General features: G+C 40.0%; 1 protein-coding gene across 1 annotated transcript in view; it reads right to left on the reverse strand.

Moving 5' to 3' along the window:
- The window catches only part of LOC114466475 (pleckstrin homology domain-containing family G member 4B-like), a 67060-nt gene that overhangs the window by 38557 nt on the left and 1627 nt on the right, over positions 1-26876 (reverse strand). Inside the window, exons 3-9 of the mRNA XM_028451941.1 lie at positions 25793-25984; positions 24396-24516; positions 24164-24257; positions 23538-23624; positions 9755-9871; positions 9563-9661; positions 2516-2667 (exon numbers count right to left, since the gene is read on the reverse strand). Of these exons, the coding sequence (XP_028307742.1) occupies positions 2516-2667; positions 9563-9661; positions 9755-9871; positions 23538-23624; positions 24164-24257; positions 24396-24502 (656 nt within the window). The 5' untranslated portion in view covers positions 24503-24516; positions 25793-25984. The remainder of the gene's footprint in view (positions 1-2515; positions 2668-9562; positions 9662-9754; positions 9872-23537; positions 23625-24163; positions 24258-24395; positions 24517-25792; positions 25985-26876) is intronic.

Consider the following 26876-nt stretch of genomic DNA (forward strand, 5'->3'; position numbering starts at 1 on the left):
TTATGGTGGAAAATAAGTATTTGGTCAATAACAAAAGGGAATCTCAATAGTTTGTAATGTACCCTTTGTTGGCAATGACAGAGGTCAAACGTTTTCTGTAAGTCTTTTCACACACTGTTGCTGGTATTTTGGCCCATTCCTCCATGCAGATCTCCTCTAGAGCAGTGATGTTTTGGGGCTGTCGCTGAGCAACACGAACTTTCAACTCCCTCCAAAGATTTTCTATAGGGTTGAGATCTGGAGACTGGCTAGGCTACTCCAGGACCATGAAATGCTCCTTACTAAGCCACTTCTTTGTTGCCCTTGCTGATAAAAGGAGGTTTTCACTCAAAATATTCATTCTTTCCTTTACACGGATCAGTCATCCTGGTCCCTTTGCAGAGAAACAGCCCTAAAACATGATGTTCCCACCCCCATACTTTACAGTAGGTATGGTGTTCTTTGGATGCAACTCAGCATTCTTTCTCCTCCAAAAAGTTTACCAAAAAGTTCTATTTTGGTTTCATCTGAACATACAACATTCGCCCTATCCTCTTCTGGATCATCCAAATGCTCTCTAGCAAACTTCAGACGGGCCCGGACATGTACTGGCTTAAGCAGGGGGACACGTCTGGCACTGCAGGATTTGAGTCCCTGGCGGTGTAGTGTGTTACTGACGGTAGCCTTTGTTACTTTGGTCCCAGCTCTCTGCAGGTCATTCCCTAGGTCCCCCCGTGTGGTTCTGAAATTTTTGCTCACCGTTCTTGTCATCATTTTGACCCCACGGGGTGAGATCTTGCATGGAGCCCCAGATCGAGGGAGATTATCAGTGGTCTTGTATGTCTTCCACTTTCTAATAATTGCTCCCACAGTTGATTTCTTCACACCAAGCTGCTTACCTATTGCAGATTCAGTCTTCCCAGCCTGGTGTAGGTCTACAATTTTGTTTCTGGTGTCCTTTAACAGCTCTTTGGTTTTGGACATTGTGGAGTTTGGAGTGTGACTGAGGTTATGGACAGGTGTCTTTTATACTGATAACGAGTTCAAACAGGTGCCATTAAAACAGGTAACGAGTGGAGGACAGAGGAGCCTCTTAAAGAAGAAGTTACAGGTCTGTGAGAGTCAGAAATCTTGCATGTTTGTAGGTGACCAAAGACTTATTTTACAGAGGGATTTACCAATTAATGCATTAAAAACCCTACAATGTGATTTTCTGGATTTTTTCTCATTTTGTCTCTCATAGTTAAGGTATACCTATGATGAAAATTACAGGCCTTTCTCATCTTTTTAAGTGGGAGTACTTGCACAATTGGTGGCTGACTAAACCTAAACTAAACCTACCTTGGCTATGCCATATCAAATGTGGAAGGTTGTTCTGCAATTACTGTCCAGTGTATTGCTTCAGCTCATAAGAAGTGGAATGAGATTAAAAAAAAAACTGCTCACGGGTTGTCGAGTAAATCTGTCCACCCGGGTAAAGTTTCTGTGTGTGCGTAGCTGCCTTATGTTCAGTACTCAAGTCTGTCATCTTAACGCCTCACAGCTGGCAAAATTAGACTCCACATGGATTAATTTTCTTAGAAAACCTGTCCGAAATGGGTTTGAATGTGTCAATGCACCACCAAGACAAAGAGATAAAACACCATCGTTAGAAGGAGACAACATAGACTGGCGCTTCAAATATACCAATCTCGACATACTCCGACTCACTCACTCTACACCGATTGGTAACTAGTCTTGTCCAACACCTTAAGTACATTGATCATATATGTAGATGTCCTAACTCAGCCCTGCAAAAACCAATTCTGTTCCACTCTAATAATAAACCAGTGACATTTGGTAAAACTATGACAACGGGTAATGCAAGATAATCAAGGTTCCTGCCTCTGGTGGAGCAAATCCTTGGCACCCAACCCGCTGAAGCAGTGGAAGGGGAAAATAGATGATGATGATGACATACACACAGATTGGATTACACAAATATTTTTTGTTACAATATTGGTTTCATAAAGAAACAATCACCGCAAACAGTTCCAGATTTGATGAATTGCATTGCGCCCACTGCATTAATTTATTTTCATTTCCCCAGCCCATCAGAAGGAAACGCGCTAAATGGATTGTGGGCGCATTGTGACGTGCTGAGGGGTTTGTACCCCTTATTAGCATGTGAAGTGACATTCGCACATGTTTTAATACCCCTACACCTTTAGTAAATTCACGCCTTAATATGTTATACAGAGTAATAAGATGTTTCAATTGCATCAGATTTTCTTGCGTGAATATTGTGTGGCCCCACCAGTATTTCCATACCAAAATTGCCACTGGTAGTTATGAGAACACTTGGGGAGGCTAGACACAACTAGACATACACATGCACAGGGAAAAGGAGCTGAAAGGTTGAAGAAAAACAGGGAAATATGAAAATAGTTTTTCAACACCATTGAGCAAGAGAGTGAATGAATACAACTCACACACATGTATTACGGTACGGTATAATAACATTTAAGACCAGTGACAGCAGAAGGTCTGTGTTTACCTGAGGTCTTTACAATGGGGATAGTTGAAGTCACTTTCCTTTCTTAGATGAGCCAGGATGGCACCACTCTCCCTCTGCAGACGGACCAATTGGTGATCTTCTAGGATGTCTCTCATCAGAGTCCTCTTGTCCAGTATGCACTGCTGCACATTCTTTGACAAAACATTTTAGATAGATAAGTCTTTATTGTGATTGCATGATCCTATTAAGTACGACATACAGCAAAATGTCACTCACACAAAACAAGCAATAAATGAATAAATAAATAAATAGGACAAAAAACATTGATTTCAATGTTGTGAATCTCCTGTTTGAGGGCAGATGCCAAACACCTGATGTCCTGTCTCCCTTTAGACAGGACACACCCAGTGGTGACTGGGGTGGCAGTCACCCCAGTGGGCAATCAGGCAATGACAGGCTGGCCTGTCATTGCCCGATCCCGTTAGATCTCGGAAGCTAACCAGGTCTGGGCCTGGTTAGTAGTTAAATGGGAGACCACTGAGAATTCCAGGTGCCACAGTGGTATCTGTCATTGTGCCATTGGGCAATGCACTTCACCTACATTGCCTAGTATGAATGTAGTGTGTGAGTGAGTGTTGGTGGTGGTCCGAGGGGCCGATGGCGCACTATGGAAGCCTCGCTTCCGTCAGTCTGCCCCAGGGCAGCTGTGGCTACAATAGTAGCTTACCACCACTAAGTGTGGAGTGAAAGAATAATGCCTGAATTCTGTAAAGCGACTGAGTGTCTATGATAAAGCGCTATATAAAACTGATGCATTATTATTATTATTAAAGTGCTGCGTACCGTCTTAAGACAGCGAGCATTGTACATGTTCTCCATGGAGGTCAGAGGTTGATTGATTATTTTCTGAGCCATTTTAATGACCCTTTGAATTGCCTTCTTGTGTGTCATGGTACAGAGAGATGCAGTACATGAGTATGCACTCAGTGGAAAAGCGATAGATTGTCAGCAACTCTGTCTTTGAGTTGCCCTTTCTGAGAATCCTCAAAAAGTGGATACATTGCTGTGCCAAGGTACTTGTAGATGTTCACTCTCTCCACAGTCTCCCCACTGATGTAGACAAACTGGAGAACAGCCTTCTTCCTCCTTTAATCCTCAATCAGTTTATTGGTTTTTGAGGTGTTAATGATTAGGTTGTTTTCAGCACCTTCAGCACTCCACTCCACCAACCTCTGGGTCTCAGTCCTGTCTGTTTTCTCATTACCCACAGTGATGAGTCTGACCACTGTAGTGTCGTCCGTAAATTTAATGATGATGCTGCTTGGGTGGGTGCTGACCAGTGTTGGGAGGTGATATGTGATTACAGAATCTCTCCTGGTCACACTGCCCTAAGCAGGCCATATACCATTGTACACTGAAAACATTTGCCAAGGTCTTTTCTCAGAGACTCTGTAATTGTTAAGCTTAGCACTATCAGCAGCATACGAAACCCTGAAAGCACAGAACAACTACAGATTCATTAGGACAGATACACATGGAAATCTCTGAATCCCATACTGGTCTGCCTCTAAAACCCTTTGACCCAAACTGGTGAAAATGGTAAATGGACTTGATTTATATAGCGCTTTATCCCCACACTGAAGCAGTCTCAAAGCGCTTTACATATCAGCTCATTCAACCAATCACTCACACATTCACACACCAGTGGGACAGGACTGCCATGCAAGGCGCTAGTCGACCACTGGGAGCAACTTAGGATTCAGTGTCTTGCCCAAGGACACTTAGACACATAGTCAGGTACTGGTATCGAATCCCCAACCTCTCGATCAGAAGACGACCCACTACCACCTGAGCCACAGTCGCCCAAAAACCTTATGTGTCTGACCAGTAAACCCTACAATTTGACTCCGTCTCATTCCATTCAAAACCGCGACAACAGTAAGGGGCTCGTCCAGGATCTAAATACATCAGATAATGAGGTAAGTGCAGAAGTTTCCTTCTTTACATTTCAGATGGAAATCTGTGCCTTGCCTGTTAAATGATTGACTAGATAAAGAACTCATTAAAATCTTAATTTGTGGTGGTGAAATTGTGGGAAAAGTTAATTTTTTTCCCCCAAAACAAAAGAGACGTGAAGCAGCATGAAGGGTCTACATTTCAGATATGATTTGTCTTGTTGCTGGAACTCATAGTCTGTATTTTTTACTATAAATCTAAAATGTAATTCGGGATTTTGCCTTAAAACCCACAAAAAGTGAGTGATTACAACATTAGGCAGTGATTACAACATATGGGAGAAAAGCATGTGCAACATGTAAAGACGGGTGCTTTGGGGGCACCCGCCTGGACAAGAAACTGTAACAGGAGAGTCCCGGCAACTGGGTCTCAGTTAGAGTCTGAGGTACTGATTACAAAGTAAGATGTCAGTCTGAGGCAGGGTTAGTGGCCGCTGCCACCTTTGGTTCATATATAACACGCAAAGGTTTGTGTTTCCCGCTACAGCACGAAGGCCTGTGACTGTGTAACAACTGGGAAACAGAAGCATTTCCAGTGTGATACTGAGTCTCAGTTTATCTGAGGTGCTGTTTATCAGGGTGTTTTCTCCACTGTATTGGGTTGTAACAAGTCGCTCTGCTCTGGGGACTTGTAGGGACCGGTTCTGAACAGTGTAAGGACCAGTGAAGTGCAGTCAGGGTAAGCAAGAAAGGCAGCGCTTACCAAAGGGTGAATTGATATTTTGATTATTTGTTTTAATTACAATATAATTATGAATTATTTATTTTTCTATTTCCGATAGCCTACAGTACCTATAAGTTTGAAAGTGTCAGCATTTTGTGCGTTTCATAGCCTTAATGACTAAACATTGCTATTTCCTGGTACGGCAGAGATGCTGCACAGTCTTACTCCGCTGTAAGGCAGGAGGAGGCCACACCCTCTCCCAAAAGCACATTGCTGCTCTGCATCTGGCCCCATAGCATATGTTTGCGCATGCGCAGTCAGTTCCCCAAGATGAAAACCATTTACGTAAAAAGGTAGCTCTCTACGCTGCCTTTGGACGTAACCGTGCTATGCCATATGCTATATGTACCTTAAGAGTGCATTAGTGAATTGGTACAGCGTGGCCGCTGCTGCTACGTTCTCTAGCTAGTGGCCGGGATAACACTACAGGAAGGATGACAGCGCTAGAAACAATAAAGAAACTTTTTTTTGAGGAAAAACAACAGCTTTTAAAAGATGGGAGACCAACACCTGAGCTACTAGACCTTCAGCAAAGGTAAGGTCAGAACATTGTTCGTATTTTCACAGTGAATGGTAGGATTGACTTTGTGGATGTGTCTCACTGAGGCTGTTCCAAGTTGTTGTTGTTGTTATTTTCTCCATGTTTCTGTGTTTCCAACACAAACAACAAATGTGCTGTCGTGTCATGAGATACTTTGTTGGGAGATTATGGAGGCAATATTAAATAATTGTTTGTTTCTTTAATGGTGTTTTACAATCTTGATTTTGTTAGATGGCTAAATGCTTGTTCATGTGGATCTTGTTGGGTTTTTTCTTTCTTATTATGAATTTCATATTTTGATAAGTGCACTAAGATTACTTTGTTGCGCAATACAAATAAAGTTGGGTTGCCTATCCAACCCTAGTGCTTATGGCACGTCACTGGTAAGGACGGTACTGCAGATCTCTTACACAAAAATATTTTCTCCCAAGTTACCTTAATCACACTGAATTCTCGTCTATGATGCTAATCAAATAAAGATAAATACATAAAAGATTAAAGAAAATGGTATATTGGTCACTGTGGTGTGGTGGTGGTGTTGTTGTCTTTGTTCCTGTTATTGTCCCTGTGATGGCCATTGTCTGTATATTTTTGTGATGTTAAGAGAAAACAAGTAAAATAATTGAAAACAAGGCAGATGGGAAAATAATTAATGAGGTGCAATGATGATGTCAGCATAAAAAACTATTAATAGATAATTGTTAAGAGATTAAACCAGACCCTGTTAACTGTGAAAATAGCATTTACTCTGGAAAATAAAATGTATCACTAATGAGGAGCACTACAATTAGTTAGAAAGTTTACTTCAGACATGAAAAATAAATAACATAAAGATATTAATATAGGTATACACTACTATAAATACAAAAAACAACATTGAGGAGTATGGTGGCATATTGGTTAGCACGTCTGCCTATCAGTAAGGACAATGTGGGTTCATGCCTTCGGGTGAAAACTTCAGTCCTTTCTGTGTGAGTTTGCATGTTCTCCCTGTGTTTGTATGGGTTTTCTCTGGGTACTCCAGGTTCCTCCCACAATCCGAAAACATTACTGTTAGGTTGATTGGAGTCTCTAAATTGTCCGTAGTGAAAACACTGATTGGATTTTTGTTCATGTCTGAAAGAAAACATTAAACATTTAGACTTTAGAGATTAAATCAGATGTTTGGCATCTGAAGTAAATAAGTGTTTGATAGCAGAAAGGGGCAACTTGACATGTGGTTTGAGGAGGAAGAAAGGGAAAAGAGAAGGTAGTGAGGTGTATTTACTGCTTCACGTGTAGGAAATTAAATCATCTAAATTGAACTTTGACTGTGCTAGCCTCAGCATTCCTGGCCAAGCAAAGGAACAGTAGAATCAAAGAACAGGTTCGTTCCTGTTATCACCTCTTTGTTACATTACGATCAAAAATAAACAATCAATCAATGTTTCAAACTCTGGGCTCCGACCCCCTGCGGAGCCCAGGGGATTTAATCATCCCCACAGGTCACTCAGGATGTTGGAAGAATACCAGCTGTTTGTTTCCACCTCAAAATGAGATCATCATGTGAGGGTCTTATCACCTAAATGGACAAATGTTGCTTCCTTTCTTTGTGTCCCAGAAAAGGGTTCTTAAGTAATCATGTGACATCTGAGAACTTTGTGAAAGATATAAGCTTTGCTCTCCTGTTCTTGCTTCAGAGTAAATTTGACCCCGGCTGCTCTCACAGGGCTTCTGCCTCAGCCCTGTTCTTTTGATTCTGCTTGTGTTAATAAACTTTGTGTTATTATGCAAGCCAGTTTCTACGATCCCTTTTTCCACACTACATCTTTTTCATCGTTCACATCTCCACCTGGGGAAACCACGACAGTAGACAAATAGTTTAGAGGAAGAAGAAAAGAAAGAGAAGAAAAGATAGGAAAGAGAGAGAAAGGAAAAAAGAGAAGAGGAAAGGAATGAAGAAGGTATTGATTATCAGTAGAGAGCTAAAGGTTTAAAACTCCTTGGGTGTGTAAATTTGTATATCTCCTGATAAGATGGTTTAGCGCAAAGAGAAAAAGAAGAAAACACATTAGAAATAGGGGATTTTAAATAATATAGTGAGATATGGGTTATACCTATTTTGTTTTTCATCTTTAAGTTACTGAATCAGCAGAGATTTTACAGTGGTTCTCAGCCTTCCCCTCTACAGCTGATGGCAAGGTCACTGCAGGGCTGAGGGGAGTCATTTGAAAATTGATTGAATGGAAATTCGAAAATAATCTGTGATTCTGAATAATATTTAGGTTGTTTTGTGTTTTATATCTTAGAATTCCTTGTAACATTTTCAGTGTCTGCTGGTCTCAGGTAAATAAACTGGCATTGGAAAAATACTTTGTGTTTTAGTCAGATTGATGTTTGTAAAGACTAATACTGAGCACAGTTTAGTGCTGTGAATACAAATAATTAGAATCTGTAAAGTTGAATACAATTTCATTTAGAAGAGGCTTTTATCCAAAGCAATGTTAATACAGGAGCAGTTGGGTTAGGCTGAATTCAAACCACTGAGCCTCTGATTACAAGCCAGCTTCCCTAACCACTATTCCTCCACCGCACAGTTGATCAACACTGGATTATTTTCTGATACAGCACTGATATGAAGCTGTACGGACACAAATGACCCAAAAAAGAATACATTATTTAATTCTAAGTAACTTAAAAGTTACCTTTTCCAGTAACGCATTACTTTTTGGCGTAAGTAATCAAAAAAGTAACTGAGTTACTTTGTGAATTAAGTAACTAGGAACGGCAACTCGTTAAATGTTTTCAGTAACTAGCACAACACTAGTACTGACACAGTTATACTGAATGTGTACAGAGTATACAGAAGAGGGCTCAGCAAATACTCTTGTGGGGATTTGGTGTTGAGGCTGTGGGCTGTGGAGCGATGAGGACCCACTCTACAGGTCTGAACGTGGAAGTTTCTGATCCAGTGGCAGGTGATGCCGTGGAGTCAAATGTCCAGTCATTTTTCTGTAAGTCTGTCAACGAAGAGTAGCCCCACATAATATCCCAGGTGTTCCACGTGAGCGATGGTTTGTGGAGTACTGTGGCGATGGTGTCCTCTGTTGATCTGTTCGCTATGTATGCAAACTGAAGTGGAACAAGCGTGGGTGGGAGGTAAGACATGATGTGATGTCAGACCAGTACCTCAAATAATTTCATTATGATTGGTGACAGGCCACTTGTACCAATCATTTGGGCTGCTGATGGCAGGCTTTTTGTGCAACGCGAGGATTGTGGCTGACTTTAGGCATGGTAGAATAATGCACTGGGACAGTGACGCATTAAATATATTTGTAAAAACTCCAGCCAGCTGGACGAACTGCAAATTCTCTGAGAACCCACCCGGTCACTCCATCCGGTCCGGCAGCCTTCCTAGGGTTCACTGCCCTCAGTGCAACCCTTCACCTCATGCTCCTGCACGATGAGATTACAGCTATGTCGCTGCTCTGGATCCCCCCACCTCGAAGTGTGCAAATAATCTATTCAGCGCCATTGCAAAACCAGCATCGCCCTCTTTCTTTGTAGTGTTGCAGGACTCCCTTCCACATTTTCTTTGTGTTATTGCCACTGAAGTGGTCTTCATCTCCAGTAACTCCAAAATATATTTTGATAGTATTTTGAAGAATATTTAAAATTCCTTTCAATTGTCATTTGCTGTATTAGCATCATGATGGTCAAAGCATCAACATCAGACTAGTTATCATTACTGTACATATCAGGTGATGAGCCATGCTTTAATGCCAATGATACGAGATAAGAAAACACTTAGTGTGTTAAGATACCTGTACAGTGTCTCTCCTCAGGCGTTCCTCTAACTTAGTGAAGGCTCTCAGAAGCAGATTGGACACCTCATGAAGATCACACACAAATGGGAACAGTTTCTGTAAAACACAAGGGTGTGAACATTCTTGTTAGGGCATTGAAAGGTGGAGAGTATGAAACAGAAACAAAAGGAACTGGAACAGAACTCTGACCTGATGCAGCTCCAACCAGTCACAGTAGCTGTGAGACAGCCCTCCTTCCAGACGGGAACTCAGCTGCTTGGCCTCCACCAGCTTAAACAATGTCTTTAACGATGTCACAACTTCAGTCTGTATCAAGATGACAAATGTCAAGCAGAGAATTCCTAAATCCACATTGTCAATGTATAAACAGTTTATAAACACTTTTTTTGTTTTTTTTTTTTAAATCTAATTAGCCGCTCACAGCAACACATCTCCAGCTCCCTCCTCCTCCCTGATAGCCAACACTGCTCCTACCCCAACCCACCAATCCAGGGGGCCTTAACGCAAATTGGCTATCCTCAACCTACTTCCTACTTTCCTGCAGACTTATCCTTTTAACTCCCCCAACCACTACCATCTCTCTTCCCCAACATCCTAATGGGATTTTTCAATGTGCCAATTGCACTCCAGCCACAGCAGCACCACCCATTCAGCCCGCATCACAAATCCTCAGCCCTTCTCCCATCTTCCCAGTTTGACCCCAACAAATCCTATTCAGTAATTACGTAGACTTGGCAGAATTACTTTACCCTTCATTCACCAACACCACTCAGACCAGAGAAATGCAGAGAAAGGGGCAAAGTTATTAACAAAAAAAAAAGTCAAAATTCCAATTCCAAAATAAAAATTCTGCTTCAACTTACACACTTTCCTGCTTCAATTCAAACACTTACCTCTTTATACTCTTCTTCCCTGATATATATCCAGGACATTACCTCTTATCTTACTGCCTCCACCTTCTGGCTGATTTCAGACTTCTTGCAACTCAGATATTTCAAATTCTCTTTCAGTCACTTTTAAACTACATCTTTTCACTCTACCGCAACATGATCTGTTCAGTCTATCCCAATTGCAGGTCAGAATTAGACGATTACCTGTCCATTCTTCTAGACATGGCTATACGTTTTGGGACAGGATTTTACACCAATCATGTCCGTTACGCAAACCAGGCAGCCGGATGCATCCAACAATTCAACCTACTGGGGTGCCCTCGACTATACTATACTGCCGCATCTTTGTAGCACGCACCTTTCTTTCCTACTATCCAGAGCTCCTTCCCACCCCGCCACAGCATGCACAGTTACTACCCCCCTTCTCGCTCACACCATCCTTCCTCAACCCTCTGTTCAACCACCTATTACTAGCAGCACCTCCACCTCCATTAATTCCAAGACCTCTAGACACACCTCGTCAATGTCCCCATACCAAAAGGAGTTGATAAAAGAGGAAGGCCAATCAAGGTAAAGGCCCTCAACACAGCTTTAAAAATTCATCCAGATAAAGAATTTGTTCACTTCCTCCTCAACGGCTTCACTCACGGTTTTCATCCAGGCATAGATGTTTTTTCAGAATTCCCTCACTTTTGCCAAAATCTCCAATCTACATTGTAGATAATCTCTTAGCTATAGAGGTTAACGATAGGCCTGTTCAAAAATCCTCCCTTTCCATTATACCGCATCAGCCTCATAGGCATGACAATAGGCAACCATAGACCACGCCATCACTCTCATTCATTAAGTAGGTCAAGAAGCTTGGCTTTCCAAGACAGACATCACTAGTGTCTTCAAAATCCTGCCCATCCCTCCCAAATTCGGCCTTACTAACTTGTAAAAGCTTTTACTGATCCTGGGGTCCCCTTCTCAGATGAGAAAACATCAGGACCTACCACTTCCATCAAATTCCTTGGAATATTTCTCGATTCAATCTCCTACCAGGCCTCCTTGCCTCCAGATAAAGTACAATCCATCTGCTCCTGTCCAATTATCTCCTGGCAGATAAATGCACCAAACGCCAAATACTCGCCCACCTCGGCAACCTAATCATGCCATCCAAATAATACCTCAAGCAAAGTCTTTCCTCTCCAACCTTCTGACCAAAGCTGCCGCCATCTCCTCCCTGTACAACAGAGTGACTCTGGACCAACTGTGTAAAATGGAAATGCACTTGTGGCTTCATTCTTCTACGACAATATCATCACCAACCCAGAAGATATCCAGTTTTTCCACAGATGCAGCTCCTTCTATAGGGTACGGTGGTTATTACAGAGGAAGATGGTTTGCTTCAACCTGGCATGCAGAAATCAAACATCTCAACTCTGAATCCCACACCCCTTCATCCATCCTTTACAAACTCTACCCCATCAACATTGTGGCCTTACTTTGGGGGCATAATGGTTAAGAAAGTCTATCCTCATACACTCCAATGACACAGCAGCGGTTGGAATCATTGATAAAAGCAGATCACATTCCCCAGCTATCATGCAGTTAATGCGACGTCTCACGCTAATCTTTGTTCAAAATCAGTTCATCCTAAAAGCAGCTCACATTCGCGGTCACCACAACATCCCTGATTTGTTGTCTCGTTTTTCATTTCAGAAATTCAGAACCTTAGCCCCAGAATCAGATCCTCATCCTACTCTGGTCCCATTGTTTTCAAACACAATATTCAACTAACTCCACAGCTAGCCAGCCTCACCATAGCTTTGTAAAAAGCTATCCTCAATAGCTTCACTCCCAGCACACTATCATCCTATCTGACCGGCTGGAAATGCTTCAAGTCCTATCACGCCACATATCAGATATCCTTTCCCTCTTTGGAAGTCATGTCCATTTACAATTTCATCACCCACGCTCACTCAATCATAAATATCCGCTCTACTGCCATCCAGACTTCTCTGGCTGGAATGAAATTCTTCATCAGACTCATCACAGGTGATGGTGAATGTCCACCATCTCTCACTCTCACATTTCATGATTAATCAAAGGTTTAAAAAAAGGGGGGAACCTCCTGTCGTGACCAAGCGTTGGTTGCTGACCGACCTTCTCAGCATAAATTCACTTTGTGCACGCTACATATCCCCCGCGATCGATTCCACCCAGTAACTTTCTTTGGCTTCCTCGGGTGTTCCCAATTCGCCCCCACTTCATCTGATTTCAATCCATTCTTTCACCATCCAAAACCATCTGATATCACCATCCATACTTCCGACTCTAATACAGACACTTTGTCACAGTAAAACAGACGTCTCATACCTCAGCCCCCTATGACCTACATCAACTCCAGATACTCAGTGCACATTACCCAATCATCCACTCTTCCTCGACAAAACCAGAAAAATGGCCAGACGTTTCTGGTTTCAAAAACACCTACAAGTTCACCGCATCCCGGGCATTACCTCTGATCATTACTCAACTCACTCACTTTGCATTGGTGCAGCCTGCGTGGGTTTCCACCTGGTATTCCGGCTTCCTCCCACAATCCAAAAACATGACTTTAAAGTTGATTGGAGATCCTTAGGCTGCGTTCACACTGCAAGCCGCCATGCTCAATTCTGATTTTTTACTCAGATCTGATTTTTTGTTTGTCTCTTTACATTACCATTTAAAATGTGACCTGTATCAGACTCCAGTGTGAAAGGTTTGCAGCTCCAATGTGACCAGCATGCTCATTGTTGCGTTTGTCTCCAGAGAGTCGAACCAGAGAACGAATGAGGAAAAGAAAAAGAGAGACAAATATCTTGTTTTGGCTTTTTGTGATGCCAATTGGCTTTTAAACACAGACCATTTATGATATGAACCTTAATCAAGCTTTGACCCAAATCCGACAGAGCAAAACTGAAACCGATAGGTCCGACAGACATTAGGTATTTGTATTCGTGCCCGACCTGAAACCGAAAATAAGCCTTTTAATACTCTCGCTCTTGTTCAATTCTCGCGCATTAGGTCAAAAGTATAAAGGTATAAACTCGCCATAGCTGACGATGTAAACAGCGAGTCTGACAAATATTTAGATCATTTTTTCCATTGATTCTTTGGTTCTTTTGGTTTTTCCTGGCTTTTCAACAGTGATCAATCAGCTAAACAGTGCTGTTTCACTTATTGGCCTGCCCATCTTGTGCACCTCCTTCAAATTTGTAAAATAATAGCTTATTAAAAATAATCATGGACCTGGTTAGTGAATGTTGGACCTCGTAAATTTACCTTTTCAAAGTCAGAACTTATACTGTCCTTTTCACACACGGAAATCTTGCTTTACCATCAATAACAACAATACATTTTATTTATAAGCACTCTTCAAAAACCTAAACACTTTATTTTATTTTATTTATTTATTTATTGGCCTGTTTGATAAAAAAAAACAAACTGACCAAACGTGGTGGGGATTGTGCAGTTATTGCTGGAGGTGCATCTGGTGACTCTGATGCTGCTTTCTCTCTGTATAAATGAACTTAGTGGCTCTGGTGCATTTGAATATTAGTTTAAGAAAATATAATTTATTTAAGCATTCAAAACCTAAATTGTATTTCTTGAGTATATGTATATATGATATGTGGGAGAAGATCATTCCATGTATGTACAGCAGGGCTGCTTGATTTGGGATGTAGTCTAATTAATTTAAAACAATTGAGATTTATTTTAATAGCTTTGGATACTTTCATAATATGTTTATTAAATTTTAGTTGTGGGTCTAGAACCAACCCCAAATACTTGAATTCTGTTACGTTTCAATTTGTTCATTTCGTGATATGATTTGGAAATTAAGGTTTCTTTTTTTGATTGAGAAACACATGGACACTCTTGGTGAGATTTAGCACCAAGTGATGACATTTTAGACAGAAGCAAGTCATGATTCACAGTTTTGAAGGCCTTCTTTAAATCTAAAAAGACTGCCCCCACCACTTCTCCCCTGTTCATAGACTTTTTCAGATTTTCTATAAAACAGCAATTTGCAATTTTGGTGGAGTAACCCGCCTGAAAACCAAACTGCCGAGGGGGCAGAAGCTGGTGGGCCTCCAGGTGGTCGGTTAGCTGTGTGGCTACAGTTTTTTCAATTATTTTTGACAGTATAGGTAAAATAGATATGGGCTTGTAATTTGTCATATAGTCCTGGGCTCCTGACTTAAATATTAGGACAATAACAGCTTTTTTCCAAGCAGCAGAGAATTTACAAGTTCTAATTGAAAGATCGATAAGATGTGTCAGAGGTTTAATTAATACACTCTGATACATTTTCAGGAAGCAGGTGTTCATATTATATATGTCAATAGATTTAGAATTTGACAATTTTGTTACAATTTTTGCTACTGTTTTCTCATCAATTGCTGAAATTTGGATGAGGTCTACTTCTGCTGTTTGAATATTTAACAGCCTCAAAAACTTGAGTTATTTCTTTTACTGACTGCACAAGGTGAATATTCACTTCATTGGCAATGGTGGCATTGTTAATAATAGTTTCGCCATTAATGGTGAGGTCTTTAATTTCATTGTGTTTACCTTTTTTGTAAGTCAGAATGTTTAAATGTTTCCACAGATATTTAGTATTTCCCCTGACATTGCCAATGAGCTCAGTGTAGTAAGAGACCTGTGCTTTACGCAGTTCTTTAAGCACTTGATCTCTTAAACCTTTGTATATTAGATTGTCAGCAATGAGATTTGTGCTTAAGGATTTCTACAGAGCTCGATCTCAAGATTTCTTAATTCAATATTAATCCATGGTATGGTATAATGATTTTGTCTGCATATAATTTGCAAATAAAATTAGGCATCATCTACATTCTCCAGAGTCATTCTCTGCATCCAATCCAAATTATTTAATTCTCTTTCAAACTGCAAGACTTTAGTTTAGGGAATTACCAGTTTTACATTATCACTATTATCAGATTTGCCAAAGTAATTTAGCTGATTTTTAGTAAATTTTATAACCGTCAAGGTCATGTTATGGTCAAGTCCTTTATGATAGGTTCTGGTTTATTAGTAAATACCAAGTCAATTGTCATGTCTGTCACGTCAATCTTGTCATGTCTGCCTGGTGATCCTAGTAGGTCCTTTAATCACTTGATGGTAGTTACAGTTTGCCATCAGTGTTTTTAATTTTTGCTTAGCACTATTGTCGGACCAATTAATATTAAAGTCACCATACCACAAAGTCTCACTGTATGCATCCAGCTTTTTAACTATAGGGCCAAAATCATCATAAAAGACGGTGGTATGAGAAGGTGGATTATAGAGTACAACAACATTGAAATTCATTGTTGGAGACAGAATTATGTTCAGTGCTGATAGACATTCAAGGGAAGTGTCCAGTTCAATTAAATTGCATTTAAATTTGTCTTTTATGTAGATTAACACACCTCATCCCCTCTCTGAGTCAGTGTCGGCATCATGCGGGGGCATTCGCGGGCAGTGCCCCCCCAGCTGACCTACTGTGCCCCCCCACTCTTCCCACTACAGTGGCAGCTTTTTATTAATCAAAGATATCTGATTGGCTATCCATTCACTGACAGCGGACGGGAGTCTGCTCCATAGATATAATATACTGTGGTGTAGTTGTTTAACATTTGTGCTATTGAACATACCCTAGAGCTGTTGTTAGGATCAGCAATAGAATGTGTATATGTCTATGGCCTGCTCTGTTGATTCACGTGACATTACTCACATTGCTGCATCGCGACAAAGTGAGAGCACTAAATTCTGATGGAGAGCAGGAAACTTGAGAATCTGCTGTCTGAAATATTCAAAATGCCAATGTTTTGTGGAGTTTACGGCTGCTTCAATCGTTCTAACCGAGAAAAAGAAAAGAGATTTTATAGAGTACCGAAGATTGTCGTTCACAAAGGTGAGAAATGTAAAAAGCTCACAGAACAACGCCGTAAAAAGTGGATTTTAAACCTACTAGTGCTGTCGGGAGGAACAGTCTGCTGATGCAGAAGCCACTACAGACATGGGTCTGTAGTGGCTTCTTCATCAGCGGTATTTTAGCAAGCTAATTTTGTTTTTGTGGTTGTGTTTATATAGCATTAGGAATCCGTGTACCCTTCATTCTTTGGTTTTTCCATTTTAAAACCAAATCAAAATAACAAAAAACAGTGCGGTTATTTTGTTTTCCTGATTAAAAACCAAAACAAAAATACAGAAAAAACAGTTCAGAATCAACTTTATTGGCCATGTATGTTATCCACACTCTAATAATGTAAACATTAAATAAAAACAATCAACTAGAAAAAATATAAACATAAATATAAACAATAGTTAGACTATAAGCAGCGTTTTTCTGTTTATTTATTTATTTATTTTAAACTTGTTCTGTTTATGATATTTATGGAGAAATTAGAGCGAGAACGAAAAGTACGCTACACCTTGTTTCCTTCCCCAGGTCCTGGACGAGGTCTCCTCACATAATAGGACTGTGTAGGATTTATTCTAGCAGTTTCCTGGTCCTGCTCATGTTTTCATTCAGTCTGTGGATGTTTTAGCTCGTAAAAAGAAGAAATTGTGTTACTCGGATGGAGTGTTTTTTTGCCCCCCACAGTTTTCTTAATGCCCCCCCCATTTAATACTGCCTGGCGCCGACTCTGCCCAGAGTGTCTGTCTTTTCTAAAACATTGGTTGCCAGCAATGTCAATCATTTTTGTTGGAATATTACTATGGAGCCAGGATTCTGTCAAGCAAATGTAGTCCAAATTGGAATCCAGGAGAAGAATAGAGATTTGATCTCTTTTGGAGATTATGCTGCAAATGTTCAAGTGTCCACCCAGTATTCCTTTGGGCTTGCACACTGGTTCCCAGAGCACTCAGGCATGATTAACAGTTTAAAAGAAGAGATGTTGCCTTTGTTTTAGATCAACGCAACCCGTAGGTGCCACGTGCATTTTGCCTAGCCTGTTACCACGTCTCCAACTCGCCTCCACCGTGCGTGAGTTGGCCTGTTCGGCCGTGTCTTGGTGTGTGTGCGCCGTGGATGTCACCGGTGTACACACACCAAGACAGCGTCACACAGTCATTCAGCATGTCCGCGTATGGATGTGTCGGATAGGGAGACTCACCGGTGGAGCTGCGGTCGGGTGAACATAGGTGGCTGAATTTGTGGGTGGTGCAGCTCCTCGGCCTGGCACTGCTCTGCTGGTAGAACCTGGCGCTGCACCAGCAGCAAGGCCAGATGGTGCGTTCTGAGCTCCAGTGTGCACAGGGGCGGTGACAGCGCCAGGCTCCAACGGTAGCAGGCCTCACGGTGAGGCAGGCCTGTTGCTCAAACGTGGTTAGTCCAGATCCGGGATTAAGATGTATATCCCCCGTCATGAGTATGAGCACAAGCACAACTTTGGATGCATACATACAGCCATGCTTTGATGTTAGGTTGTGAGCCTTGCTTACAATTTTCAAAACAACTACAAAAGTTAAAAAAAAAAACCTACCAACAAGAAAGGTAAATAAAGACAATAAAGAGTAGGAAGTCGAAGTGGTCGGTTGCTTTAATACTGCTTCTCCCATCGGTTTTACAAAAGTGCTCGAATATGTACATCATTCCCGGGTAGAGTCCAAATAGCAAGACCCAGGTAGTCAATGTTTTTGTCAACCAGGGTTCACCTTTGTGGAAGCGATGGGACTGTCTTTGCTTCCATACTGCGGCTGAGCTGCTGCCATCGGTTTTTAAAAGTGCTCGGATTGGCGGAAAACTGTGGTCACCTCCTCGAGTCTGAACATGTGTAATATTATTAATATAAATAATATTAAAACACTAAAGATCTCTTGAATAAAATTTCAAACGCCGTTACTTTAGAAATATCAACAGGGATCAGTATGGTTCTTGGTCAATCAAAGTGAATGTGGGAAAGCTGTGAGAGCGTTGTGATGCTGTGCCTCCAACTCCCAAGAGAGAGTGCGAGATCCAAGATGGTGGCACCCGGTCGCTAGACAAGACAGAAAAACTTTTTCCAAGGATACTACTGCTATTTTTCTTTTCACATCAAACGACCTGGATCTACTTGAGGAATACATCGATGCTTTTACAGGATTTGCAAAATGGACGAAAACTATCCCGACCTCACCCCCGGCCCCACTCCTACATTCACTTCCAAAACAACCTCAGGTAATGAAAAAAAGCGATGGCGACTTTCTCCACACTCCAGCTCAGATTCATCTACAAACACCCCCTGCTGCCCTGAGGTAAGCGACTTTCTATAGAACAGAAACTCACCGGACTCGACAACAGAATCGCACCTATTGATGTATTACACCCCGAATTCCAATCACTCTACCAGAGCCTTGAATACAGCCAGGAACAAATAGACACCCTCACTGCTGAAAACAAGACACTCAGTCAGTAAACACCCTCACTAACCAGCTCGACTCCACCACCTCTGAAAATAAACACATTAAGGAAACCATGCTCGACCTACAGGCATGCGGAACAATCTTGTTTTTACTGGCATTCCAGAACATCCCGCAGACGACCTGGAAAAAACTGTGAAGGACTTCATGACTGTCCAACTCAAACTCCCTCCAGACACTGTCAAAAACATCACATTCCACCGCGTTCACCGTAGGGGTCAGAAAAACTCTACCAACAACCGCCTACGCCCGATCTTTGCAAAATTTGAACATTTTAAACAGAAATAACTGGTACGACAACAAGAAAGACAGCTTAAAGGAACGGACTATGGACTAAACGATCAATTTCCCAAAGAAATCTTGCTCCGACAAAAACAACTTCACCCCATCCGCAAACTCACGATTCAACAAGGAAAAAAGGTCGTCATCTCCGTTGATAAACTCTACATAAATGAACAATTATACTGTGATAAGGACAAAACCCCCATTTTCTTCTAAACCCCATACTTCCTCACACTGACTGTTACTTAATCATCCATAAATTCTAATATACAGTATTGTACTATTGCTTCCCTAATCACCTGGACTCCCCACAAAATTTGTCAAATGTTTTTTTTCTTTTTTTACCCACACCTCTTTTGTGTCTGTTACTTGTGTTCTTTGTTACAATACACATGTTATGTTTTTGCATTTGTGTTTTTTTTTTAATGTTTTACCTGGAGCAGAAAATGTTTCATATATGTACAAAATGACACACACACACACACACACACACACGCACACACACGCACACACACGCACAGAGTCAAATTTCATACATGCACACATACACTCACACTCAACACAGAATAACACATTTAAAATTCCTAACATGGAACATAAGGGGAATTGGCTCTCATAAAATTTATATATGATATACAGTATGCTTATTACAAGAAACTCATCTCACTAGCTCAGAGCAAAATAAACTAAAAAGCACAAATCACACGTTTTCTCATCTAGCTACAATAGCAGAGAGGGGTCTCTATTTTGATCATTAGTAATCTTTCATTTACCCATAATCTTACAGTTAGAGACCCATAAGGACGTTTTATAATAATTAATATATCAATCAACAATAAACCCATCACTATTGGTAACATATATAGCCCAAACACTGACGACCCATCTTTTTTCCATAACTTCTTCTCACCAGTCTCTAATAATTCTAACTGTTAAATCATCATAGGAGGAGATTTTAATACAGTCATCGACCCATCCATGGACAGAAGTAATAACACAAATAAACAGCACTGGCAGTCATCTGAATCAATTAAACAATTCATGAGTGATCTGGGACTTGGCGATAGTTGGCGGCTTCAACATCCATCTACAAAACAATAATCATTTATTTCACCCGTTCACCAGTCCTTCTCACGCATTGATTTATTTCTCACCAGCAATTCAATTATTTCAAATATTTCAGAAAAAAAAATCCACCCCATCATCGTCAGTAATCACGCCCCTGTAACATTCACTTTAAATAGAACCACACCACACAGATCTAACACCAGATGGCGCTTCAATACATCCCTCTTAACTGATACAAAATTGAATGATCTCATTACAAAAGAGTGGGCATCCTTCCTAGAAATAAATGATTCCCCAGAGTCATCTCCATCCATTCTATGGGAATCCGGTAAAGCAGTACTTTGGGGCATAATCATTTTATTTTCTGTACACAAAAAAAAAGAAAGAACAGGAAGAAGAAACAAAATTGGAACAAAAAAATCAAAGATTTAGAGGACATTATTACAAACAACCCAACAGAAGAATCCCATAGTGAACTTAAAAAATACAGATTTAAACTAAATGAAATACTAAATAAAAAAAAACACAATTCCAGATACACAGACCCAGACAAGAAAACTTCCATCATAATAACAAATCTGGAAAATACTTGGCAAACCAAATAATAGAATAGAATAGAATAGAATAACTTTATTGGCCATGTAATGTATGTTATACACACGAGGAATGTGACTTAGACAACTGTGCTCTCTCCATTAATGTAAACATTAAATAATAACAATTAACTAGAAAGAAATATAAACATAATATAAACAGTAGTTAGACTAATATGTGCAAAACTAAATAAAATAATATATCAAGATAACAATAACAAGATGATGAGAAGAAGAAGAAGAAGAAGAAGAAGAAGAAGAAGAAGAAGAAGAAGAAGAAGAAGAAGAAGAAGAAGAAGAAGAAGAAGAAGAAGAAGAAGAAGAAGAAGAAGAAGAAGAAGAAGAAGAAGAAAGATACTATCGCCACTATCCAAAACTCAGCAGGGAGATCAACAAACTCACCTGAAGAAATAAATAAAATTTTTAAAGAATTCTATGCAAATTTATACTCGAAAATAACCCAAACCAAGAAGACACCATTTCATTTTTAAATAACAGTAACTACCCAAACTCAATGAAGACCATATATCCACACTAGAAACCCCAATAACACATGAAGAACTCTCCACTGCTCTGCATCTCATGCCCAACCATAAATCACCAGGACTCAATGGCTTCCCTGCTGAGTTTTTTTTAACAGTTTTGGTCAATCTTATCTCCACTTTTTCAGAGTAATAACTTAAATAAAACAAAACTACCTCCACATATGAACACAGCCACAATCTCACTCCTCCTCAAACCCAACAAAGACCATCACTCCCATCCAGCTACCGCCCAATCTCCCTACTCAATGTAGACCTAAAAATAATAACAAAAACATTAGCACATAGGATAGAAAAAATAATTCAACACATAATCCACCCTGATCAGACCGGCTTCATAAAAGGCAGACACTCATCCACCAACACATGCAGACTCTTTAACATAATGGAACATCTATCACAGCAACAAAATCCAACTATCATCGCCACCCTGGATGCCGAAAAAGCATTTGATAAAGTTAACTGGTCTTTTCTCATTTCAACAATGCAGAAGTTTGGCTTTGGGGAATCATTTATTAATTGGGTTAATATTCTTTACACTGCACCTTCGGCCACTGTTACCACAAATGGACTAAGATCACAACCATTCACACTGCACAGGGGGACTAGGCAAGGATGCCCACTCTCTCCCTCACTATTCACCATCTTCATAGAACATTTAGCTGCTGCCATCCGACAAAACACAAATATCCATGAAATACAAACACCAAACCACCATCATAAAATCAGTTTATATGCCGACGACATACTTCTTTTCTTTTTAAAGAAACCACACTTATCACTACAAGAAACAATTAAAACAATAGGAACATACTCAAAAAGTTCTAACTACTCCATAAACTGGCACAAATCTGCTATCCTCCCACTCCACAAAGAGCTGGTATGTGGCAACCCACACTCCACCCGTTCCTTTATGCACTGGTTATATCACATATTTAGGTGTTCATGTTCCCCCAGGCTATCAGAGTTGTTCACCCTAAACTACACCACATTACTCAAAACAATAACAGACACTCTTCTCCGTTGGATGAATTTACCACCCTCTTTAATTGGCAGGATAGCAACAATAAAAATGACAGTCTTACCAAAAATAAACCATCTCTTTAATATGATTCCTGGTTCAAATCTCTAAGTTCCATTATCAATAAATATTACTGGAAAAATAAAGAGAATCAAACTAACAAGCCTGCAAAAACCCAAGACACAGGGAGGTCTTTCAGCACCAAACTTCCTTCAATACTTCATTGCAAATCAATTACAGTACATATTTAAATGGATCCTTAGCATATTTTACATTCATTTTGTGTGTTTTTGGGGTTATTTGGGGGCCGCCAAACATTATACAGAGGGTCGCATGCGGCCCCATGTCTGCTTTAAGTCTACTCTTGCCTGGAGTACCACATTACCCAGACATCTTCTATTTATTTTTCCCTAAGAAACTCCTAACTGATTAAAGTGCTGCTAAAACTTAGAAACTTTGTGTAATGCTGGATTTATTGGAAGTAGTCAGAGTGGAGGCCACACATTATGTTGTTTCTCGGTTCTCCTGGACTGGGGACATAAGAGCTCTTGTTAAAAAGATTAAGGTTTTACAGAAAAATTGGTTGGATAATCTTATTTATTAGTTTATTTGCTTTATTTTCTAGACATTTTAGTGTAATATGCTTTAGATGACAGTGACTATATATACAACTGTTTATTTCCTCTGTTTGTATGAAGTACTTCATAAACAAAGCTGCAATAGATTGCATATTATTCTACTTTTTATATCATATGTCAGGCGCAGGGCTATGTTTGCATAGCAAACCTCTGCTGAAAATCCTGTTTAAGGCAGAGTTGTCATCCGATCGGTGGTTAAGGTCATAATGACATGCTGTGAAGGCCCCTATGAAAACACAAAATCAATGGTCTTGGTTTTTTTTTAATTCTTACTACATCATAGTAACATAAACATGCATTTCGATGGCAAAAATTCAGAATTGAGCTAATTTAATGACTAGATACAATTGTAGGTTTTACATGGAATACAGAGAAAAAGTGACAATCCTGTAAAATCATTATAAAATATCAATCATGGTAATTTCTTTCTGCAGTATGAAAACATTTTTATCACATCAACAGCTGTTGTTTTCTAGAGCTCATGTCTGATTTTAAATCTGACCTGAATCCCAGGACACTTTTGTGGTTGGTTGTTGCTTTCTTTGTCCACCATCAGCACCAAACTGTTTACTGCCTGAGGATTCAACTCCTGCAACATTTACAAATGATCATTTTCATACTCATTCAAGAAATAGATAAAATGGTGAAAACACAAATGCCATTAACTGTCATCTTTCTCAGTGGAAGCAACACACTATCAGATTTTATTTACATATTTAGAACAAAAGTTTCTAAAGAGAAAAGAAGTGTAGTTACCAAAGGTATCTTTACAATTTAGTATTCATACCTACGTTTTATATACTATAGTAGGTTTTCTAAAATCATGTATTTTGTAATATATTCATATCCAGTCAATTTTATTACCATTATATACTATCAATTACTTTTATTTCTAAAAAAAAAATGCTATTAATCATTTATGGATCTGTAAACATTTGAACAAGTAATATATCATTCAGCCAGTAGTAAGCCATGTTACAAAATCCCAGACACAATTTAGATATTATCACCTCATCAACACCTCATTATCTAAAACCAATTTAATGGATTAATAGTAAAATTGTTACAATTTGATGTAGGCCATCTCCTAAATTCAGCTCATACACAAATGTTTAAAGCCATTCTTACGTGAAGTAACATAATTGCCTTGTAGAGCTCTGGTTCTGGATTTCTCTTCTTTGCATCAAAAATAAGAGTCAAACCAGCATCTCGGATTTCTTTCCTGCAGATTGAAGAAACTCTTTTAAAAGGTGAAAAACAACTTTAAATCAATCTGTTTTGCTGAATGAATACATTTTAAAACCCTTGCACTTTAAATCTTTGTGTTTCAGAGTTAAGGGAGATAGATTACTGCCTTTACCTGGTGATATAGTGGAAGTAAAGCAACATCTGGAAAAGCTCCTGGCTTGTAACTGCTGACCTCCATCCCTGGTGGTCTCCGTAAAGTTCAACTATTGCCCTGCCCATCCTGTCCCTGCACCCTAAAGGGGTTGGGGAAAAAATGTGATGATTTGTAAACCACATTAATAATTTCTGTTCATTTAAATCTTTACTATTAACCAGCCGTCTGAGCCCTTTTAAAAAGCTTTAAACGCTTGACAAGCTAAGTGAAGTGCACAAAAACCAAAGAGGGCTTGCAAATGAGAAGTAGAATTAGATGTTCATGTAAGTCTAACGGGCGGATTCACTAAATGTTTAGGGATAATAAAACATGTGCAAGTGTCACTCCAAGCACTAATAAGAGGTGCAAACTCCAGGGAATCAGGACTGCACGTGTTCAGCGCGTCACAATGCGCCCACAATCCATGTAGTGCGTTTCCCTCTGATGAATATATAATGTAGGTATATCTCACAAGGGGAGCAAAAAATGGGGGGGGGGGGGGGGGGGGGGTGGAAATGCAAATAAATTAATGCAGTGGACGCACTGCAATTCCTCAAAGCTGGAACTGTTGGCTGTGACTGTTTCTGTGCCAAAAATAGTACGACCCACAAAAAGGTGCAAACTCACACACAGATCATAGCTGCAGTAAATGTTGACACAGAACACCGCGGAGATGGGAAATATTTTTCAGTTAACCTTTCTATTATAAGAAAACAAGAAAAAAAACAACAGTCAATATCAACTCCACTGAAAGAATCAGCTCCTGAAAAAAGCTATTCAGTAGCTATTCACAAGTTTTCTTTTTTTCCGACTTATAAATGAGGTCGCACGCTTGTCCCACGCCAGTTAATGTTTTAAATCACAATCAACTTGGAATGATTTGGTATGTGAGGAAACACCTTGCTCTGCCCATACAATGCCTATAAAAGGTCCGGTGAACGCCCTTAATGAATATTCATGTATACAAATTCACGGTGGACCAAAAGGGAATACCAGCAAATAAAGCAAATTTCACTCAATGTGAGGTGGAGGTATTAATTGTTGAGGTGGACACACGCAGGAGAGCATATTTTGGTGACAGTGCGCATTTCGAATGATAGAAAGGCAGATTGCGTTGCATTGCCTCAGAGCGTCAGACTGTGACTGAGGTAGAAAAGAAATGATCAGACATAAAAGCAGAGGAGAAAATGTGTATCACTCTCCATAGGATGTGGGTCTGTTCAACAGGTGGAGGAAAGAGCTCACCAGAGCTTACCCTCACAGACAAAAGGCTGGAGGATCATTGGGGAACCCCTCAGTGTCATAATGAAGGTGGGGGGACACAGATGCACTATATGCGCCAGAAGCATGGGATTAAAACTTGTGAATAAACGTACCTGTGAGAGAAGCTAGTCCCAGAAAGAGAGGGTGGACAGGTCCCAGTGCTAGGTGGTCTGGCCTTTGATGGGCTGAGGCGGCCTTGGAGACATCCTGTTCCTTTTTCTCTTGATGTTCATCTGTTTGTGACTGACTTTCTATTTGATGTTCACTCCTTCTTGCTATCAATACACTGCCAGGCTGAGCAGCATCTGTGGGAATGTTTTGTTAAATGACCATTTTAATTAAATTCAACATTCCATGTGTCAACAGTAGGGATGTAACGATTCACTCAACTCCCGATACGATTTGATTCACGATACTGGGTTCACAATACAATTCTGTCACGATTTATTTTACAAAATGGGACTGTAGACAAATGATGACTGAAAAATATTCCTTTATTTTTTTTGGGAAAAAAACTAGAAAATACTATACTATTTTCCTTTTATTTGTCATTGTCAAAACAATCACTTGATAAACTATTCAAAACAATGCAATTTAACTAAAAATAATTCTTGAATGAAATAAATGAAGAAGAAGCCTATTAATTTAAATTCTGGTTGTTTGGATCAGCAGAGGGCGCTGGTAACCCAGTAGTCGGTTGGCATGCAGATATTCTGTGTAGTGAAGAAGAGATGCTATGCTAGCAGTCAGAGCTAATAGAAAAACGTGACTTTTGCAGATATTCACGTAATATTACAGATATTCTTTCGGTGCTAAAGGGGTAAGGAATCATTTATGAACATATTTAAGAGTCGAAGGCGGCCAGAAAGAAAGTAGTTGCAGATTCCGCCCGCCACCTCAGCATTTGGACAAGAGAAGGATAAATATATATTTGAAAAAAGTACTGCGATTCAATTTTCAGAAAATCGATATCAACCGTGATACGTATGAATCTATTTTTAACTGCCTTACGATTAAACGTTACATCCCTAGTCAACAGTTTGTAAAATATTCACAGTCATGCAAGAGGAATACCCCTCTCTGCACCTGGAATGACCATCTTCTTCCTGCTGCTCTTCGGTGATACAAGTTTAAACGCTGTGCTGTTTTTACATTTGACCACATGTAGCTGCGGAACCTCTGAGCCAGCACTTTCGC

The sequence above is a fragment of the Gouania willdenowi genome, chromosome 7 (assembly GCF_900634775.1).
Source record: "Gouania willdenowi chromosome 7, fGouWil2.1, whole genome shotgun sequence".
In the NCBI taxonomy this organism is placed as follows: Eukaryota; Metazoa; Chordata; class Actinopteri; order Blenniiformes; family Gobiesocidae; genus Gouania; species Gouania willdenowi.